The sequence below is a fragment of the Pundamilia nyererei genome, unplaced genomic scaffold (assembly GCF_000239375.1).
Source record: "Pundamilia nyererei isolate P.nyererei 1_Seehausen unplaced genomic scaffold, PunNye1.0 scaffold00132, whole genome shotgun sequence".
In the NCBI taxonomy this organism is placed as follows: domain Eukaryota; kingdom Metazoa; phylum Chordata; class Actinopteri; order Cichliformes; family Cichlidae; genus Pundamilia; species Pundamilia nyererei.
In genome coordinates this window covers 1,038,760-1,058,919 of record NW_005187533.1, presented here as the reverse complement: position 1 = coordinate 1,058,919, position 20,160 = coordinate 1,038,760, and the positions used below count along the sequence as shown (strand labels likewise).

The 20,160-nt window shown below is 40.9% G+C and overlaps 1 protein-coding gene across 1 annotated transcript; it reads right to left on the bottom strand.

Moving 5' to 3' along the window:
• Positions 1-5,071: 5,071 nt before the first annotated feature.
• On the bottom strand, positions 5,072-19,253 carry LOC102206016 (uncharacterized). Its single transcript, XM_013913430.1, has 7 exons — positions 19,030-19,253; positions 18,708-18,841; positions 18,313-18,397; positions 15,213-15,386; positions 13,487-13,660; positions 13,322-13,371; positions 5,072-5,849 (listed from the first exon to the last, which is right to left on the bottom strand). The coding sequence occupies exons 1-7, from the start codon at positions 19,251-19,253 to the stop codon at positions 5,317-5,319; spliced, it is 1,374 nt and encodes a 457-aa protein (XP_013768884.1). The 3' UTR covers positions 5,072-5,316.
• Positions 19,254-20,160: the final 907 nt, after the last annotated feature.

Genomic DNA, 20,160 nt, shown 5'->3' with positions numbered 1-20,160 from the left:
TATGTACAGGATATGAACAGGATATAAATATGAAAAACTATACAGAATATGAAATAACTTTACAGAATCTGAGATATACAGCTATACAGAAATGGGAACTATGCAAGTTGTAAACAGTTGTAGGGTTAAAAATTATCGTATGTACAGAATGATTATTTACACAGAGCTATACAGTAGTGCAGTTAAGATAAGTGAGGGTGTGGATAATTTCTACAGAGCCTATATAAAGTGCTAGTGGTTGTGAGTGGTGGTTCACTCCATGTTATTATTGTGTGTTTGAGGGTACAGTTGTCCATTGTGTGTGTGTGTGTGTGTGTATGTTCAGTCCATGAGTTTAACGTGGGTCAGATGTCAGGAGGCAGAGTTCAGGAGTCTGACAGCTGTGGGGAAGAAGCTGTTCCGGTACCTGGTGGTCTTAGTCCGGAGGCTCCTGTAGCGCCTCCCAGAGGGCAGGAGGGTGAAGAGTCTTTGTGATGGGTGACTGGGGTCTCTGATGATTTTCCCAGCCCTTTTCAGACACCGCTTCCTGTAGATGTCTTTTATGGCAGGAAGTGGTGCTCCGGATCCATTTTGCCGAACCTTCACTTTAAAGAAAACATTTACTCTTTAATAACTTCCTGTGCATCACCTCTGCTTTTTCTACATTTTTTTTCTCCTTTTTCTCGCCCTCTTTACATAAGCTCTCCCTCATTTGTTGTCAACTCTAATGAAGCCACTGTGTGTGCCAGGATGCAAGTGGGCGTGTGTTTTAGTAAGTAAAAAAAAGTAAGTAAAATTTTGTTTATATAGCACATTTCTAGATAAAAGATCACAAAGTGCTTCGCAAGGTATAAAACAAAAACAAACAAAAGTTAACAAAATGCAATTCTAAAAAGATGTGTTTTTAGTTGTTTTTGTTTTTTTTAAGTGATCACTGAGTCCGCAGATCTTAAGTTCTGAGGAAGAGAGTTCCACAGTCTGGCGGCCACAGTGGCAAAAGCTCTATCTCCCTTGGTTTTCAGCCTTGTATGCTGAATAACAAGTAGGCCCTGATCACAAGACCTCAGGGATCTACTAGGGACATAGGGCTGTAAAAGTTCAATGATGTAGGCTGGTGCTTGTCCTTGAAGAGCTTTAAATGTCAGAACCAGTATCTTAAAATGGACTCTGAATTCAACGGGGAGCCAGTGCAACTGTATAAGCAATGGTTTTACATGAGAGTACTTGCTGCAGCATTTTGGACAATCTGCAGACGCTCCAGGGAGTTTTTGTTTAGACATGTAAACAGTGAATTACAGTAGTCCAATCATGATGAAATGAATGCATGAATAACAATCTCCAGTTCAGTATGAGACACTATAGGGCTCAATTTAGAAATGTTTCTTAAATGATAGAAGCAGGACCAAACCAGAGATTTAACATGGACATCCAGGGTAAGAGCAGAATCAAAGGTTACCCCTAGGTTCCTGATAGACGATTTCACAAATGTTGAAAGAGGACCAAAAGCATTCATTATGTTAGGTACATGTCTGTCTGGAGTACATACAAGGACTTCAGTCTTTTCTTCATTAAGTTGGAGGAAGTTGTCAGCCATCCAACCTTTGATGGATTCTAAGCACTCATTTAGAATCAGCAGCTTAGAAACATCTTCAGGTTTAAAAGATGTATGTAGCTGGATGTCGTCTGCGTAGCAGTGGTAGCGAATGTCCTCAAAGGGGCTCAAAATATGCTGGAGAAAAAGTAGATATATTAAAAACAATAAGGGCCCCAGCACAGAACCTTGTGGCACACCATAGGACAGGGACGTGGAAGATGACCTGTTCTTAGAGAACGCCACAGAAAAGTATCATTCATAGAGATACAAGGAGAACCACTCTAAGGCAGACCCAGATACACCAAGCCAGTATTTCAGCCTTTCAAGCTAAATGTAATGGTCAACGGTGTCAAAGGCTGACGTGAGGTCCAACATTAGGAGTACAGAACATTTTCCTGAATCTTTCTGCATCAGAATGTCACTGGAAACTCTAAGAAGGGCTGTCTCAGTAGAATGTGCTCTAAGAAAGCCAGACTGAAATTTGTCAAAGATATTATGTTTGTCTAAAACTATTAACTATTTTTTCGAGCTCTGCTAGTGAGATGGGTAAAAAGTCTTCTAAGATGACAGGCTGAGCTGGCGTAGGAACTGACAATGCAGATGCTGATGGGACAATTTTTTCCTTACATTAGAATTTTTTTTCTAGAAAGAAGGAAAGAAATGTTTCACAGTCTTCATTAGAAGACATAATGGCAGTAGGTGGAGCAGGAGTAATAATATCAGTAATAGTGTCAAACAACACCTTATGATTATCTCTGCTCTTTGCAACCAGATGAGAAAAATAAGCAGCCCTCGCATCTCTAATTGCATTGTTAAAAGAGGCTAAAAGATCCTTTAAATAAAGGAGATGAAAATTTAAATGAATTTTCCTCCATAAGCGCTCAGCTTTACAACAATCACGTTTTATGGAGCGGATGTTGTCATTTAGCCAGGGTCAGGACTTGGAAACAGAAACTGGTCTCATTTTAACCGGACAGATTTCATCTAAGATCGAAAAACCATGGTTATTAAATAGATTTGTTAAGAAACCAACACCGTTTTGCGGGGATAGAGTTAAATTAAAAGCATCTGAGAAATTCTCCGCTGTGGAGGAATTTATGATGCGTGAGATAATTGTCCGGTGAACAGGAGACAAAGGCTTGTGAGAAGACATGTTAAAAAGAATACAGCGATGATCAGAGATAAAAATGTCCTCAGAACAAATAGAATCAATATTCAAACGTAAAAACCTTGTTTTTTCAAAAGTAAAAACAAGGTCCAGTGTGTGTCCTTTGTTATGTGTGGGGCCTGACACATGCTGGGTAAAATGAAAAAAAAATCATAATGTTGATAAAACCTCTGGCAAAGAGGTCGGAGTCATCATCAACATGTAGGTTAAAATCCCCAACTAAAAGCAGTCTGGACAATCTCATAGTAGAGGACAGGAAGTCGCTAAACTCCGATAAAAACAAGCTATTTGGGCCAGGTGGACGATACACCACAGCACAATAAAAAGGATCCTTACGTCCGATTTTAATCAGCTGTAGTTCAAACGAAAGAAAGTGTCCAACTTCCACTGAGTGGCAGGAGAAACGGCCCTGAAATGCCACATCGAGACCTCCTCCACGACCAGATCCCCGAGGCTGGCTGATGACGGAATAGCCGTTCGGGCACAGTTCAATGAGGGGCGAATAGTCCAAGTCCCGCTGCCAGGTCTCAGTTAGAAATAACAAGTCCAGTTTTTTAGAAGATATAAAAATAAAAATTTAAAGTGGTCTTAGGAGGCTCATCACTCTAGTGTGCACCGCCACTGGATCCCCCTGGTTATACACATACATACACGCACAGTATTGTTGATGCTTGAAGCAGGTGTTCAGTACGGTTCTAATAACTCCCTTTACTACACTCCAACTCCTTTATACACAGCATGTTATAACAACTAGCTATTGCGTAAGCTAGCTATTGTGACAAATACAAGCGTATGGTCACAATTAACCCAACAAATTTTCATGATTTCTTAACCCTCTGGGTCCAAAATATAATTGGCCATTTTTGAAGACTTTTGATATTACCTTTGTAGTTCACCTTTATTTTCATTATTTACATCACATTATTTACTCACATGTCTGAAGCTACAGTTATTTTTTTCATCTGTATTAACACAATTCATCTGAAATCACATAAAAACAAAACATATAGTTATAGTAGGTATATTTGTTTTTACTGTAAAAAGCACAGGTATGTTTAGTTAATTATCTTCATAACCATGAAATGCATATAGAAATTGTAAATGTAAGAAAACCTATGCACAAATTTTTAAACAAATATATACAATTATTTATCTAAAAATGCAGACAATGCATCCGGTGTTTTTTTTAGTACAACCATTTAAACCTAATACTAAAAGAAAAATTAGAGAACGATCAGGTTTCACAGTAAGGTGCCCAACAAATTATTTGTGCCAGTGAAAAAAAATGTTTATCTGCCACAAGACAGAGGAGAACAGCACAGGTATAAAACCTGCAGACCTGATAGCAGGAGTTGTATCACTCGTCCTGTTTTCCACCTGCGATCTGCCTTTGTGACATTCACTAGTGCCCGCACTGACAGACAAAACAAAACAACAACTACACAACACACTAACTATACACTCCACACTAAACGTCACAAATCTCTCACAACTCAAAAATCAATCTCTCTCTCTCTCTCGATCAAAAACAATGAAATCACATGTCAAATCAATAATGTTTTTCTGCTTCACCATCCTCAATTTGGATAAGAAATTTCATAGAACAAATTTGGACAAATGTAATGATAACTGTGAAATTTGAGTTCCATTTATCAAATGGTTTGTTTGTTTTGGAAAAACAGTCCATCCACCCACTTTTGACAAGTTAAAATATTTAAGAAAATTCAAACAATCCAACAAAGTCACATACTTGAGTACATGCTAATATAAATTGCACAGAACACATTTATTTTTATAATTTATTATAATAATTATAATTTTTGATTATATAACTATAATTTTTTGCAAATTGCAGATGATTTAAAATAAAATTTGATGATTTGAGAAGGACTGACTCAGGTCTTAAAACAAAAGGACATAGTTAACAAAATTATTTTCTGACTTATAGTTAGACCATCTAGAAAGCAATAACATACCATAACATTTTGTGCAAATTTAAGCAAAAAGTGCACTAATAACTTCATTATTTGACATGGAATAAAACTGTTATTTTTTCTATGATAGCTGCTGTTTTTTAGTTAAAACAAGGGGCACTGCAATCATGTATGAGGTGAGTATAAAGTGCATGAATACTGGAATCATAAATGCATTCATACAGGACCTTTCAAATGTTACAAAAGAAAAAATGAAACTATTTAATTTTACAGTTTAATAAAGTTCAGAAGCTAAAGGTGCAGAAATGTAAAGTACAGTAAAGTAGTATATCAATCGAATGAACACATAAAAAATTGAGGTATACGAAACAGCATTTTTACATTTTTCGGAAACACAGGAAGCCCATACACATGCACACCTACATACATATAAGTGTAAAGCACTACACTTAAGTCAGTGCTGACAATACTTACTGCCACAAATGCAACACGTCTTTTTTTTGAAAATGTAATGCATGAGATATGGGACTGTTCAAAACTGTTTTGAAGTCTAGGACAACTAAATATATTTTTATAAGGATGTTGTGTGCAATCTTTGGTGTTTAAAATAATTTTTCTTTCCTTTCATCCAAGTTGTCTAATTACTTTATTTTACAGAGGGAAACTGATCCATTAAAATAAACAGCAAAACCAGGGTGGAGTGGTTCAGTAAATGTTGTGTGCACGGTGTACAAGTGGGTAACTGTATCAGGAGAGATTTCAAAAAAGGACAAAATGCCTGCTGGCCAGTCCAGATATACTCCCATGACACCAGCGGAGTTTCTACTTCTAATAAAGTTTACAAATGATTTGTTATGAGCAAAATTGTCCGGATTTTTAAAGCACCAAGACTTTTCATTGTCACCAAAACCATAGTCAGAAGAAGAATAAGAGGAAAACTCAGGCATCCTGTTGATACTTTTATATGCCACTGCAATATCTGCAGAAAAATACTCAACCTCCCAATAATGGCGACCTGTCAGACCTTCTTCACACAGAACCTGATCTTCATGAAATCTTTCCGGATGATCAGGATATGGTTGGTTCTCTGGAACAGCCTCTGCCTTTCTGTTCTCCTCGGTTAAACGAATGCTCACAGATGCTGTGTTTGGGTCAAGTGTCAGGTCACAGGCATCTGTAATCAGTGCAGGAAAAACAGTGAATCATTTGTAACAGTATTATCATGTCAGTGTGGTTTCTGTCTGAGTTTATATTAGCTAAGTTCTGCTCTGTTCTGTTTCATCATAATTACTGAGTTATTATGAGGCTTATCTCTAAATATTCAGGATGTGGAATAAGCGGCGAGCTACAAAATAAAGTCAAAATTATGGTACTGGGGCCACAACTTTAAGAATTACTACCAATTACACACTTATTCAGATCAGAACAAAACTAGAAGCAACTATTAAACTTAATCAGGTAGATAATTCAAAAAGGTTTTGGTAAACATTTGCATTTACTGTTTAGAAATTACAGCCATTTTTATACAGTCTTCCAGTTTCAGAAGCTCAACATGAATTAGACAGCCTGACATAATCGGAGAAATAAGAGGGCGGAACCGGCTGTTCAAACCCCCCCAAGGCTGCCCGCTGGAATCGAAGCGATGGGACGAGGCGCGACCTCTCACAACGAACGTAATATGGTCAACACCTTGGAGACGCTTGCATCGGCTGTGAAGGCTCAAAGCAACAACATTGAGCGTATGGGGGGATACATCAGAGAGAGGCCTGCTCAAAATGGGACCCATGAGTGACAGTTGGAAGACATCGCGGAACGGATCACTGCAGCTGTGAGATCTCAGAATCAAAAGAATGACAACACCATGGAACAGAAGTTTGATACCATCATGGGGAGGCTCGCGGCTCTCCAACGGGAGATCGAGAGGCCAGTGTCGGAGTGTTAGGGCAGCCTGAAAATTCTCCTGACTGCTCGCATGGAAATTTACAAAATCAATATCGAGATTGCGGACCCCCATAACGGCGCCAGCTGCAGGCCCAAGGCTGGAGCCAAACAATCACTCCCTGATAACGACTGTGTTACGGCTATTCTTCCCGTCCCATGCAAGGACACCTGGATTGGCTGGAGGACTGTTTACTTAGCCTGATAGGCCGAAGGACATTGTCTCAGCTGAACTATGGACACGCACACACATACACTTACACTGATAAGCACTCACTCATCCCCCCTCCCTTTCCAACGCCTTCGATGCTTGTGCCCTACCGGGGAAGATGGCAGTCAACTGGACCAGCGCAGATATGCTGCAGGACCGGATGCGCTGTCTACACCGGCTCTCTCTTACCCTTTACCCGCCCCTGTTGCTTGTCTTGTGTTTCTATGGTGTATTGATAGTCATGTGCTTTTGTGCTGAGGTGTTTTTTCTGTTATCAAACTGTTTTCCCACTAGGAGCTCAGTCTGAGTGGAGTTTTTTTTCTCCTCCTCTTACCTCATGTAGTGTATTTTCGTTGTTTTCTCCTATCAGCCTACCTTTCTGACTTGTCTGCCCAATGTAATGTTTGTGTAAAGTTGGTCAGAAGGTTTCTTTGTAAGTGCGCATGCGCCATTAGCGTGCTGCCTGCTGTAACCCTAATTTCCCTCAGGATTAATAAAGTATTCTGATTCTGATTCTGATGATTCTGATAATTTTAAATGGAAGATTTTTTTTTAATCATTTTAGGATGAAAATTCTCTGCAGTCAGTTGAAACCTAAAGTCTACAAGCCACAGACATCACCAAATGCTGTGCTTACACTTTTGAGATGCCCTGCCAGGCTTTTACTGTAGCCACCTTAAGTTGCTGCTCATTTGCTCAGTTTTGTATCTATAATCTGAAAAGCATAGTGCATTGTTTTCTGGCAATGTCTAATTTGACTTTCCTGTTATTGAGTGTAACCATTGGTTGCACTTTGTTGTAAACCCTGTATTTCCATTTATGAAGGCATCTCTTGATTGTAGAATTACTTTACGACTCTCTGCCACTGGTACCTAGTTGGCTTGGCCCATGACGACTTGACTCTGCTTTTAGAGTTTGCAATTTGGCGGTAATACCTGGTACTAGGCCCTTCTATATATAATTTTTAGAAGCCTGACAAAAAGAGAAATGGCTACACGGAAAAAAACACTGTGGTGTCTGACAAAGAGCTGTAGGCCAAGCAGCTTCCTCTCAATGCCCTTCATTATAGTGTTGTGTTTTTGTCACACTCAAATGATGTCTAAAGACTTTCAGCCAATTCAAGTCAACTCAGCCAAGTCAAGTGAAGTTGGTTTTCTTAACTAAGGAAATAATTCTGTCATCATCCACTGTCAGGTGCTGGGTCTGTGACTGAGCATTGTGAGTTATTGTTATATTTTTGTGATTTCTTAGGTATATTGAAGGTATGTTAAGTTCTTGTTGTGGCTGTTGGATTTGAGTTACCTTGTATTTTGTTATTCATTGTTTTTGGTTAAGTCCATCCAGTCAGAAGGTCCTAGGTTGCCTAGTTATAGCTCCTTGTTTATTTAAAATTTGTTGCGTCATCACCTCCTGTGTTAAGTCTCCCTTTTTGGTTAGTGTGTCTTACTTGTCATGTTTCATGTCAGTGTGGTTCATGCTGTCAACATTGTGTCATGTCTGCGTACCGTCATGTTTCCTGGTTATTATGAAGGTCTTGTTTCTATGTTCTATGTGCTTAGTTTACACATCCCCTGTGGTGTCATTATGATTTATTGGGTCAGCTATCTCCTCATGTGTTTCCACTTCCCCTTGTGTGCATTTAGCCTGTGTGTTTCCGTTCAGTCATCCTCAGGTCGTCTGTGTATTTACCCTCCACGTCACGTCAGAATTAAACCGTTCACGGTTCTGCTCAGATTATGTTCATGTTCATGTTTCTGTTCCGTTATTCACAGTTTCTCACATACACCAGTGCAGAATCGTGTTCATTTCACAGTTTCATAGTCAGTCATAGTTTCTTCCAGTTTAGGCTTTAGTTTAGTTTTTTCCCCATTCGCTTTTCCTTGCTTTGTGTATCCCTGTAATCAGCCACAAATATAGGCTCGCTTTCTGTTAATCCAAGTTGATTTCCACAACCATTGTTGTCTGGTTTTGGGTTCATCATTCACGCAACACACAGTCAGCTCCCGCTGGCCATGACATCCACTTTAATTGTCTTCTGTGGTCTTTCAAGCATTTTGGTGTTGCTTAGCTGGCTAGTTCATTTATTTCTTTTAAAGTATGAATCAATTTGTCTAATTTGGATACTCCTAAAGTTTTAATATGTTTATTTTATTTTATTTTTTATGGTGGCCTCTTTCACTTGCACTGAAATCTTTTTGGGCCTCATAACTTTCGTTATGGTGAAAAACCATGGCTTTTCTGGTAATTGTCCAATGAGACTCTTAAAACTGGGGGACTAGAAAACTGTCTACTTCATTGTTCATTAAAAATATTTTTTTCTAAAAATTCTTTAACTAAAGTCTGAACTTCAGACATGTGGCAATTGTTCAAAAACTATAAAGAAAAGGAAAATATTTAAATTAAGTGAATGTCTCTATTTAAAAACAAACAAACAAACAAAAAACTCATGATGTGATATTCTAGTATATAGTATATCAGAAATCTGTTCACTATTTTTATTACAAATTATATCAGTAAGGAAGCTGACTAAATATTAACTGATAATTTATGGCAAAGGGGTGGGATTAAATAAGTGTATACTTCCCACTCCCTTTCAACATGTAAATTGATCAGAATGTTTTTTTGTATGTAATTTGTGTAGTATTTTTTGTCTCTCTTATTTTCTTTTCTAAATGTACTTGTATATTGTTCACATGTTGAAATAAATTACCAATCAATCAATCAATCAAAAATACACCGTGATGGTGTACAAAGGCAAATCTGCAAAAACTTTGTCTTTTTCAGACAAATTATAGACTCAACTGTATGCACTGAGGCCCACAACAGGATGCTTTTTCAAGATGCGTATATACTGAAATCCTGATTTGAAAGATATCTCAGGACATCCAAAAATATGCATTTACACTAAAACACATGCAAATCAGAAGAATATAAATGATAGCTGTAAAAAAGCAAAACCACCTGTTTAGCTTTTGCGAGGATTTCTTTATCTGTAAAACATCTGTAAAACTTATCATGAAAACAAAGGTGTCATTGACAACAAATTAGTAGATCCACAAATTATGGATACAGACTCTTTTCAGAGTTAGAGGTACACTTAATGTACTTATTAACATACAGTTCAATGGACTACATTAGGGTGCACTGGTGCACGCTTTGCTTAAGATTCTTTCATATGTTTGACATCCAGCTAAAACCTTGAAAATATGTATACATTTTTAAATCAGCGACATTGCATTGGACAACAAGTAACTCACATTTTAAACAAGGTTTGAAAAATCAGATCTAACAGGCAGATATTTATGAAGGGCAGGCTATAACAGACATGCTCATCAAGGACCGCAGGTGTCTTGGAGCAGAGGAACACATTGGATTGTTGTAATTCTCTTTTGCATATGCAATGCCCATTCACTTCATTAGTTTGATTTGCAGTTGCTTCACTAATATAATTCATTAATGTTTTTGCTTAAACCTAATACTGATATTATGAGGCGCGCACATAATAGCATTGTGTGGTTTTTCTAAAAATGTTTTCTGTTATATTAATTAGGTTTCTTTCTTTGCTTTACCTGGTTTGCAGAGGTGGCTGTTTCCTGTCTGGGCAAAAGGTGTGGCTAAGGCCTTTGAAAACAAAATGCCTACTCAACAGGAACAACCAAGTGCTTATCAGAAACAGGGATGTTTTAGGTTTACTTATGTTATTCTGTGCTTAGTTAGTATGGTTAGGTGTTTGTTTTTGTTTTCACCTGTTGTGTGTAAATGGTTTGGCCAAACCACTATAAAAACTACCCTCCTGTGTTTGTGATTAGGTCAGTTTGTGAGTTAAGTTGGGTTCACTTTGTTTGGTTAAGTTTCTGGAAATTACTTTTTGTAGAGTTATATTTAGTTGACCTCTTTTGTGGGCCTGCTAATTATATTTTTGAACTGTCTTTCTGAACTTTTTTTTGAGGGTTAAAATAAAGAAAACTCATTTTGAAGACATTTTTACCTGTCCTGCCTTGGCTGCTTGGTCCCTCACTCTGGACCATCAGCTTCCACGCTGGGATCTGCTGCACAAATTCTCACTCACCCCAGGGGCAGAACAAAACTTGTAAGCCCTAATCTGTGTCTTCATTTCTCCAAGAGAATTGCCAATCGAAGAAAGGGATCCAACACGAAACTCAAATCAAGGGGTACACTAATTTTCCACAATCACGTTCAGTTGCACAAATAAACTAAAAACTTCCACCAGCCACACTGCTCATAGCCACAGGAGGGAAAATTGACTGCTCTACGCCATTTTGGAAAAGTTCAGAACCTTTATACATAGCATATCACAAGCATATTCAGTGGGAGATAAATAAAGTAGCCTAGAATAAGCATCTACAATCTAAAGAGACACATAGTTGAGTACATCGCTATTTTCTCTGAACATTTAGATCCATAAAATATTAAGTTTCACTAACAACGGACGGGCAAAACTGAGAGTTCTGGATGGTAGTGCATGCTCTCATTTCACAAGTTGTCCTGCGTTTTCCCAGAAAGACAGACCACACAGTTTAAACCTGTGAAAAAGCTTTTTTAAGAGAAGAAAGATTCACACTATGTTTCTCTAAGTTAAAAACAAATCAAATTTACCTTTCAGAGCAGAGTCTAAAAAAACAACATTAAATAATTTGATTCTGCGTCTATAAAAGTAATTTCTGTTTGTATTAATTCACACTGAAATCTGAAATACTTGCCACGCTTGATAAAACAAAATTAAATAATATATTGCCTGTTAATTACACATCTACGTTTTAAAGATGGCATCAAAGTCAGTATACTGTATTTGTCTTACATTTTGAAATTTAGATCCCAAAAACACTTGGTTTTACACGGACAAGTAAATGTGACAGCTGGGTGGGGGCAGTTGAGGGCACACACGAACACGTGCATAGGTGTCCGGCTTCTCAGGAAACAAATGCTTTTGATGAAAGGACATACTGAAGGTTTAGACTGCGTTTTCTCAGACATAAAGACTACACATGACAGGCAAAGGGCAATAAAAGCTCTCAAAGCAAAACAGGTGAAATAAACAACCACAGAGGACACTTGAGGAAAACACCCTGCTGTTAAAACAAGTAAAAAGAGTCGCACAAGCAAACCCCAAATACAGTAAGATTGCTTCTAACAAAACCAAATAGGTCTTCCACTCCACATAAGGCTTTATTCTCCATTCAGATCGCTGACTAAAAAGCAAATAGGTCTTCCTATAAGGCTCCTCCATAGTGTTAGAATAAAGCGACATTAAATAATTGGTTCCTCCATAGGGATGGGTATCGCCAAACCGGTACTTTTGAAATGGTGCCAGTGCTTAAACGGTGCTCAAACCGGTGCTTAAAGAATGGAGAACAAAAAATTGGTCCAAAAACCTCTCATGTTCAGCTGTTTTTTTTGTAAAAAGATAACAATGTTAGCCTTTTCTGCAGCTATGGGGCATATATGGTATCACTCTTGGCTGGAAGCAGTGCATTGGAAAAACACAAACTTTATCCAAAAACCTCTCATGTTTAACTGTTTTCCACTTTTTCTTTGGTCATTTTAGCCTTTTTGGCCAGGGTGAAGGGAGTACCTGCCATCAAACAAGAAGACAGCCGCATGTAACTATGACGGTGTTTGCTAGTTCACCTTACATGCATTAATGTAATAACGTGGTTAGCATGCTCAACGTAAATTACACACAAACAACATTAAGCGACTCACGCAGAGAAGAACGGCTGCTGCTGCCATCATCATCCATCATCATTTCTGCTACACTGGCAGGGCTAGGGGCCAGGACTCTCCTCTTCGTGTTTTTGGGTGATGTTGCTAACTCCGGGTCCGATAACAGGCACCACACCCGCAGTAGATGTGCACGGTGTGAGGTCTCGCAGCAAGCTATCAAATACGGCGCATTTCTCGGCTTTTAAAAAAACGCCATGCGTCGCCAGGGGCTTCATCAGCTTAGAGGGGGGACGTCTTTTGCACTGTATCACCTTAAAGCACTTGTTGCTGCTGAGTTTGCATCTTTTGCTGTGAAGTACAGCCAGACTTTTGACCGCTTCGCCTTGGGAATTTTTAATCTGTAGCTCTGCTCTAAAAGAACGTACGTACCTGGACCCGCCTACTATCCTCGGAAACGTAAAATGATTGGCTAGAATCTAAAGTGTATCACAGCTCAGGAAAAAAAGCACCGAAATAAAGCACCGAAATGTGCATTGCTTTTCGGTCTGGTTATTACCGTTTATGTCAGAACCGGTGCCATGATACTGGTACCCATCCCTATTCCTCCATCTATAAAAAGTCATTCCTGCTTGTAAAAATTTACACTGAAAATTAAATTAAATTAATTAAAACACACGCCAGGAGGAGACGGTTCTGGACGGTGCGTGTGCATGCGCATTTACGTGTGCATGAACGTGCATGCATGCATGGGCGCATTCTTCTCCAATCACATCACAGATGTAGAATATCATGAAGAAAAAATATTTTCTTACACTGTCTCAGTAGCTTCAGATCAACCCAACATTCTTCATTGTGGTCCACACTGATGGACAAACAAACATTGTTGATTATGAAAAACAATAAAAGTGAATCAGAAATCAGTATAAAGTGTTGTAAAAATATAAAACTGTTCTAAACAGAACAGTTTTTTTTCATACTTGAGATTTTCCAGACTGCAGCACAAATCCTTCTGTTTTTCAGTCAGCAGTTTCACAACTTCTTTGGTGAGGTTATTGAAGCTGAGGTCCAGATCTTTGAGGCTGCAGTGGTCTGAGTTTAGAGCCAAGACCAAAGAATAGCCTCCATCTCCCGTCATTTTACAAAATGACAGCCTACAAAAATCGAACAGCAGATGTGTGTTAAATGATCAGGGCACATTTTCACTTCCTGTCATGGCCTGAGCATAGAGCTGGGCGATATAAGATTTTTTCATATCACGATATGCTTTTTTCATTTCAGGCGATAATGATATATATCACGATATAAGCCAAATAACTATATATGTAAGATTTAAATGTGCTGTTGCTCACAAGTAAAATGTGAAATAATCAGCAGCTTGTTTTGATTTAAATATTTATTTCCCATAATAAGTTCAACAGGGCAGATGTACTTAAAATGAGGCTTCAGTTTAGGCAAAATAAAGGCAAATATTACAAACTACACAAAAGGTAGCCGCTAAAGCATTTCAGTTTCAAAATAGAATAAACAAAACAGACTACTAAATTGTCAGTTCCACTTAGAAACAAAATATTAATTCTAAAAATAAATCTTAGTTTATTTTACAGAAGAAGAGACAAAATTGACTAACTTATATAATATTGCTTTGGAAGCGCTGTCTGAGAGAAATGTTTATGTCCAGGGAGTTGGTAACGAGGATCCATTACCTTAATTAGCTGCTTGAATCCTTCATTTTTGTGTTTTGTTTATTGGTAGCATGTCTTTAGCAAGACAGTAAGCTATGGCACTCGTTATGTTGCTATGTCTCTTAGCTTTTTTCTCATATGGTAAGACACCCCTTTGCCATATGCTTCACAGGGATTCCCCTGGTTGTTTTCGATGACGAATTAGCGCTTTCAGTCAGAGATTGAGCGTGCTCTAGTGGGTGGCACTGCTTCAGGTGATAAAAAAGGTTTGTTGTATTTCCAGACTTTGTGGGAACATGCTTTCGGCACAATTTACAGTGCGCATTACTCTGTTTTTTGTCAGATTTCAAATAGCCGAAATACCTCCACACTACGGAACTTCTCTGACCTTTCCTTTCGACAATCTCTCCGGCATTGGAACCGTCATCTGTGTTCTCTTCGGTAACCTGGTCACCTAAGCTCTCGGTTGATTTTTCTCTAGTCGGCACACTCATTTCCTTCATTACCTGGCTGCATGGCGGCTGGCTGCTTCCCAAACAAATACACATGTGCGGCTTGGCACTTGAGCTGTACATAACAGGTTACATGACGTGACACTGCGGCTGTGATTGGTTCGGCTCTGTGCTACTTAATTTGTATTGGCTATTCATTTTTTATAAGAGAGAGAGAGATGAGGTCTATCGCAATAGTTTCATTTTTCTATCGAGAAAAAGTTATTTCGCAATACATATCGTTATCGTTCTATCGCCCAGCTCTACCTGAGCACCATTTTATTAGTCTTTTTTCAATCTCCCTTTGGACATCTAGCATCATGTGTGTGTCATGGTCCCACGTAGAGTGCCTTTTGCTGTGCTCTAGCTTTAGATAGATAGATAGATAGATAGATAGATAGATAGATAGATAGATAGATAGATAGATAGACTGTTTTACAAATGCAGACTTAATCCTTTTTTTGCAATTGCTAAATCTAGATATACTGTGATAACATGGTTTGAAGTTAAATGAGATTTATTATATTAACCTGAGTGTTTTTAAACCACAGTTTGGGTTCCTCGATGCTTGAGATAGTTCCATCACTCCCTGGTCCAGCAGATCATTGTAACTCAGGTCCAGCTCTTTCAGGTGCGAGGCTGTAAAGCTGATTGCTGAGGCGAGTATCTTACAGCCTTTCTCAGTGAGTCTGTTATGACTGAGGCTGACAGAAAAATATAGGAATATAATCATTAACAAATTTTTTAAAAATATTAGCAATTACATTTTTTTCAGTAATTCTAATCTTATCACTCACATACACACAGATATACATTTATACACACAAACACACATATGTGTGTGTGTGTGTGTGTGTGTGTGTGTGTGTGTGTGTGTGTGTTGTCATGATTCGAGTTTTGAGGAGAAGACAAACGACTGCATGGTCTCAGTAGATGCCAGAATAGTGATCTTTATTACACACTTCTGAAACAGAAGTATGGGAAGACAGATGTACAGCAACAATCTCCAAAGAGTGGACCGTTCCCCATCCTTATATTACCCATGAAGACATCACACAGTTAGACCTTACTAGAAATGATAACAGTCTCCCCATAGTCCAAAGTTCTCCTTATACAAACATCAGATGATACTTTTAGAGAAAAACAAGTGTGTGACATGTCATGTTGTGCAGTTCTGTGTGTCCAACTAGAGAATGTCCTGACACGACCTCCCTGTGTAAATAAGTGTGCAGCGAACGTGCGTGTTTACATAACTCTCTATGTGCATGTTCTGATGTAGGCCTGCAAATGAATTAGAACAAGGTCCTGTTGGACCCTCCAGTTTGGACGGTGAATACAATGCTGTGGATACCATTTGAGACTTGATTACAATGATGATAATATGCATACATTAATCTTTACTCAGATTACCATGGATATAAAGCAAAGATTATACTGTCATCAGATTCAACAATGATGAATGACTGATCAATGATAGTTATGATTATAAAATGTCACCATAAGAATACAAAATAAGGTATCTCTTTTCCACAGTGTATGCTCATTCATTCATTCATCCATCTGAGAACTATAAGACAGACTGTTTCTGCTCTCAGAATATTGGGTCACTTAATGTAATTGCTGGTTCTTTGATAACAGAGTGAAGTGTTTCACTATGGGAATCACCCTGACCTAACCAACTACGGAAGCTTTAATGACACCACGTCTGTCTATGAAAGACTTGTTGAGCCGTGCTCAGGGCTCCACCCCCTCCTTCTAACACGACCGACCAGTCCCATTCCAAGCAGATTTCTGTGCCCAAGCAAGGGGGAAGTGTTGGCGAAATACCCCTCTCTGTTATCAAAGAACCAGGGATTACATTAAATAACCTAACATTCTTTTTTTAACTTAGCTCAGTGTTTCACTATGGGAGATATGGCACCCTCCCAGATTGCGCCAGCTTCCAAAGCTACGCTCCAGTACAACTCCAGGATCTCAGGTCGAACCTGGGGCACTACATCCAGCCTATAAAACCGGACAAACGTGTGTGGTGTAGCCCAGCTTGCTGCAGCGCAAATATCCTGGACTAACACCTCTGAACAAAGCCCAGTATGTGGCCACACACCTAGTAGACTGAGCTCAGTGTCCCAGGGGGGGCCTGCGAGCCCTTACAGCTATAAGCCAGAGGTATGGCTTCTACAATGAGCTAGCCTCTGGCGTGGTAAGGGCCTGCCCTTGTGAGGGGAGGCCCAGGAAACAAACAGCTGATCTGCCTTCCTGAATCCAGCTTTCCTGTCAACATAAGTACAGGTGCTCTACTGTAGAGCACCTGTATGATCTTTCCATCACCTTAGGGACAAAGGCTGGGTTAGGCATGCTTTAGTGAGTACAGGAGCCAGCTGTAAACAAGAGGGGTGGATAGACAGAGCCTGCAATTCACTTACTTGCGTAGCTGTGGTTAGAGCTAACAGCACAGCGGTCTTACGAGATAAACTACAACTCCCCTGCCCCAAAAGGCTCAAAGGGGTGGTGGGAGAGGGTGTCTAAACCAACTGACAGATCCCATAAAGGGACCAGTGGTCTAGAGACTGGGAGCGTTTGACACAGACCCCTCATGAAGCGTCATACAAGTAGGTGGTGACAGGAAGGTTTATCACCAAACCCCACATTGCAGGCTGAGATAGCTGCCAAACAGACCTTTATAGTGGAAAAAGCTCTCCTTTTGTCCAGCATGTTCTGAAGAAAACACAACAGCTCCACCACTGAACACTGAAAAGGGATTGCCTGCTTTTCATGGCTATTAAAATCAGCGACAGCCCCTGATCCCTCACTCTGATCAGTGTTGGGGAGATGAAGCTGAGGGGAAGGAAAGCATACAGTAGTGTGTTTGGCCAAGGATCAGCCAGCTCATCCACGCCCAGTGGGGCATCTGCGTCTGACAGGGAGAAAAACAGTGGACAATGTTTTCTCGCAAGGCAAAGAGATCTATCTATATCTGCTCCACCACCTGTGGGTGAAGTCTCCATTCTCCGAACAGTGGATTCCCTCTGGACAGGAGATCGGCCCCCCTATTTAGAATTCCTGGCACATGAGTTGCTCGAAGGGTGAGAAGCTGTGTGCTGCTCCACACAATTGCTTCCCTGGCTAACCTGTGTAGTTGCCGGTAACGGGTACCGCCCTGGCAGTTCTTAAAAGCAACTACCATGGAGTTGTCTGTTTTCACTAAAACATGTTGCCACCGGAGATATGACAGAAAATGCTGTAAAGCTAAGAGCACTGCGCTGCGCTCCAGCAGATTTATGTGATTCAGAGCCAGTCGCCGCGACCAAACGCCATTCACTGCTCTGCCCATCATAGTTGCACCCCAACCTGACAGGGACAGTCTATGGTCAGAGTCCCCCTGGATGATACTGCCCCCAGAGGTAGCCTGACAGCTCCCCCGCAGCGAGAGCTGTCAGGCTCCTCCATGGCCGAGAGCCGCAACACAGGACTGTGTTATTTTTACACTGTGACCGAGATGTGGGTGAGGGCAGAGCCGCAGAGAGGCAATTCACTGCTGAAAATCCCTCATCATGAGCAGCTCCAAATGTACCACGATATCACCGAGACTATGAGGCCAAGGAGGCGGAGACAGTGTTGAAACTGCACAACTTTCCTCCGCTGAAAGACGACGTCACCTTTGTCTCCTGGAAGGAGTTGGGGCTGTCCCCCTCACAAAGAGCGTACGCTCCCCCAGCTGGGGACAAGGAGAAATGGCAGTGATTTTCTTTTGTTTTTATTTTCTTTCCAGAATGCTTGCCCCAAGGTCTTGGATTCTCAACTTTGACCTGGTGAGCAAGCGGATTGAGGGCCTCCCTTCTCCTCTCTCTATTCTGGCCCCACTCTGTCTCCCTCTCACAGCTACTGCTGCTGCCGCAAAGCAGCTCTTGGCACCTGCTGAGGTTGTGGGTTAGGGGTTCTGGGCAAGCAGAGATTGAATGCTTTTCCCTCCTGCTTTCTGTGGGTGCTTGTCTCTCTTATTTTCTCCAGGGTAGGGCCAAAGAGACCCTTGGTCGGGTCATAGGCTGCATCCATGACCTCAGCCTTCTGAGCATCATCTAAGCCTGACAGGTTTAGACACATGTCTCTCTCACCCGAGACTGCAAGGCCCATTACACGCCCACAACCTTGGACTGCTCTCCTGGAGGAGCGAAGGATGAGATCATTAACCATGCAGATTTCATCCCAGAGGGCTGGATTTAGGGAACCCGAGTCCAGCTGACAGCCCATGTCTTCTAGAATTTCTGACTGAGGCTGGTGGGAGCCTCTTGCCATCATGCAGGTTGTGTCCTGCCCCTTCGATATCCTGGGCGGCTGACCATGGGATACCTAGCAGCCCATTTGCAGACCTTGTATAAATTGCTGTACGCCGGGGGTGCAAATTCTGCCCCATTCAGTGACCTGGACTGCTGGGGAGGGTAGGTGGAGTCATGCTCCTCTTTATCATACATGTCCTCTAGGTTGAGTAGGTCGAAGTTGGCATCACCCTCTCCGTCCTCGCCACCCGACTCGCCCACGTTTTGATCAAGGAAGTCCTCGAACAATGGGGGCATGAGCAGGGACTATTCTTTCATCATGTCCGCCCAGCTCATGGAGGCTCGCCGATGACGGATGTCACTCGTAGCAATAGCAGCCGACAGGTGGGGGTCCAAAATGTTCATTGCTGCTACTCTCAGCCTCCTTTCCAGGACTTTCTCTGGCATAAACGCACAATGGGGGCATCCCTGAGGGTCCACCAGTGAAGCCTGAGCATGCTTGGCACCCATACAGATAATACACATTGTATGAGGGATGCAGCCTCTTTGGCCTTTGGTTCTGACCCCTTGGCGGGGGTAGGAGCTGTAGACATAGTTAGCGGAAAGGGGGTGAGACCAGGCTACACCAGGCTCATTGCAACACATTAGCCTGTTCGTAGTCAGAGCTAGCAGTGGGGATTAAATCCAAGCTAGTCGTAGCGGGAGTCAGGTCATTGTGATATGTTAGCTGCATTCTGCTAGCCAATATCGTTAGCAACTTAATGCTAACCGAACCCTGAGGTTGACTAACAAGCTAATGCTAGTGAGACACTAATACGGTTTGTGGCCTGCTAACAAGTTAAAGCTAGACGGACACTGAAAAGGCTCGCCGTAACGCGTTAGCCTAAGTTACACAAAGTCAGCTACCTTGCTAACTAAAACCAGGAACTGCCTGATCAGGGCCATCTTCCTGATGTAGTAATGGATGTTCGTTGTCTCATCCTGGACTGTGGTGCTGACACTCACCAGTCCCCGGCCTCCTTCCTTCCGTGTAGCATACAGCCTCCAGGTGCTGGACTTGAGGTGAAACCGTCCATGGGGAAGAGCTTCCTTGTCTTGATGTCGATGGCTTCTATCTCCTCCATTGGCTAGCTTATTATCCCAGCAGGGTACCTGATCATGGGCAGGTTGTAGGTCTGGATAGCCCGGATCTTGTTCTTACCAT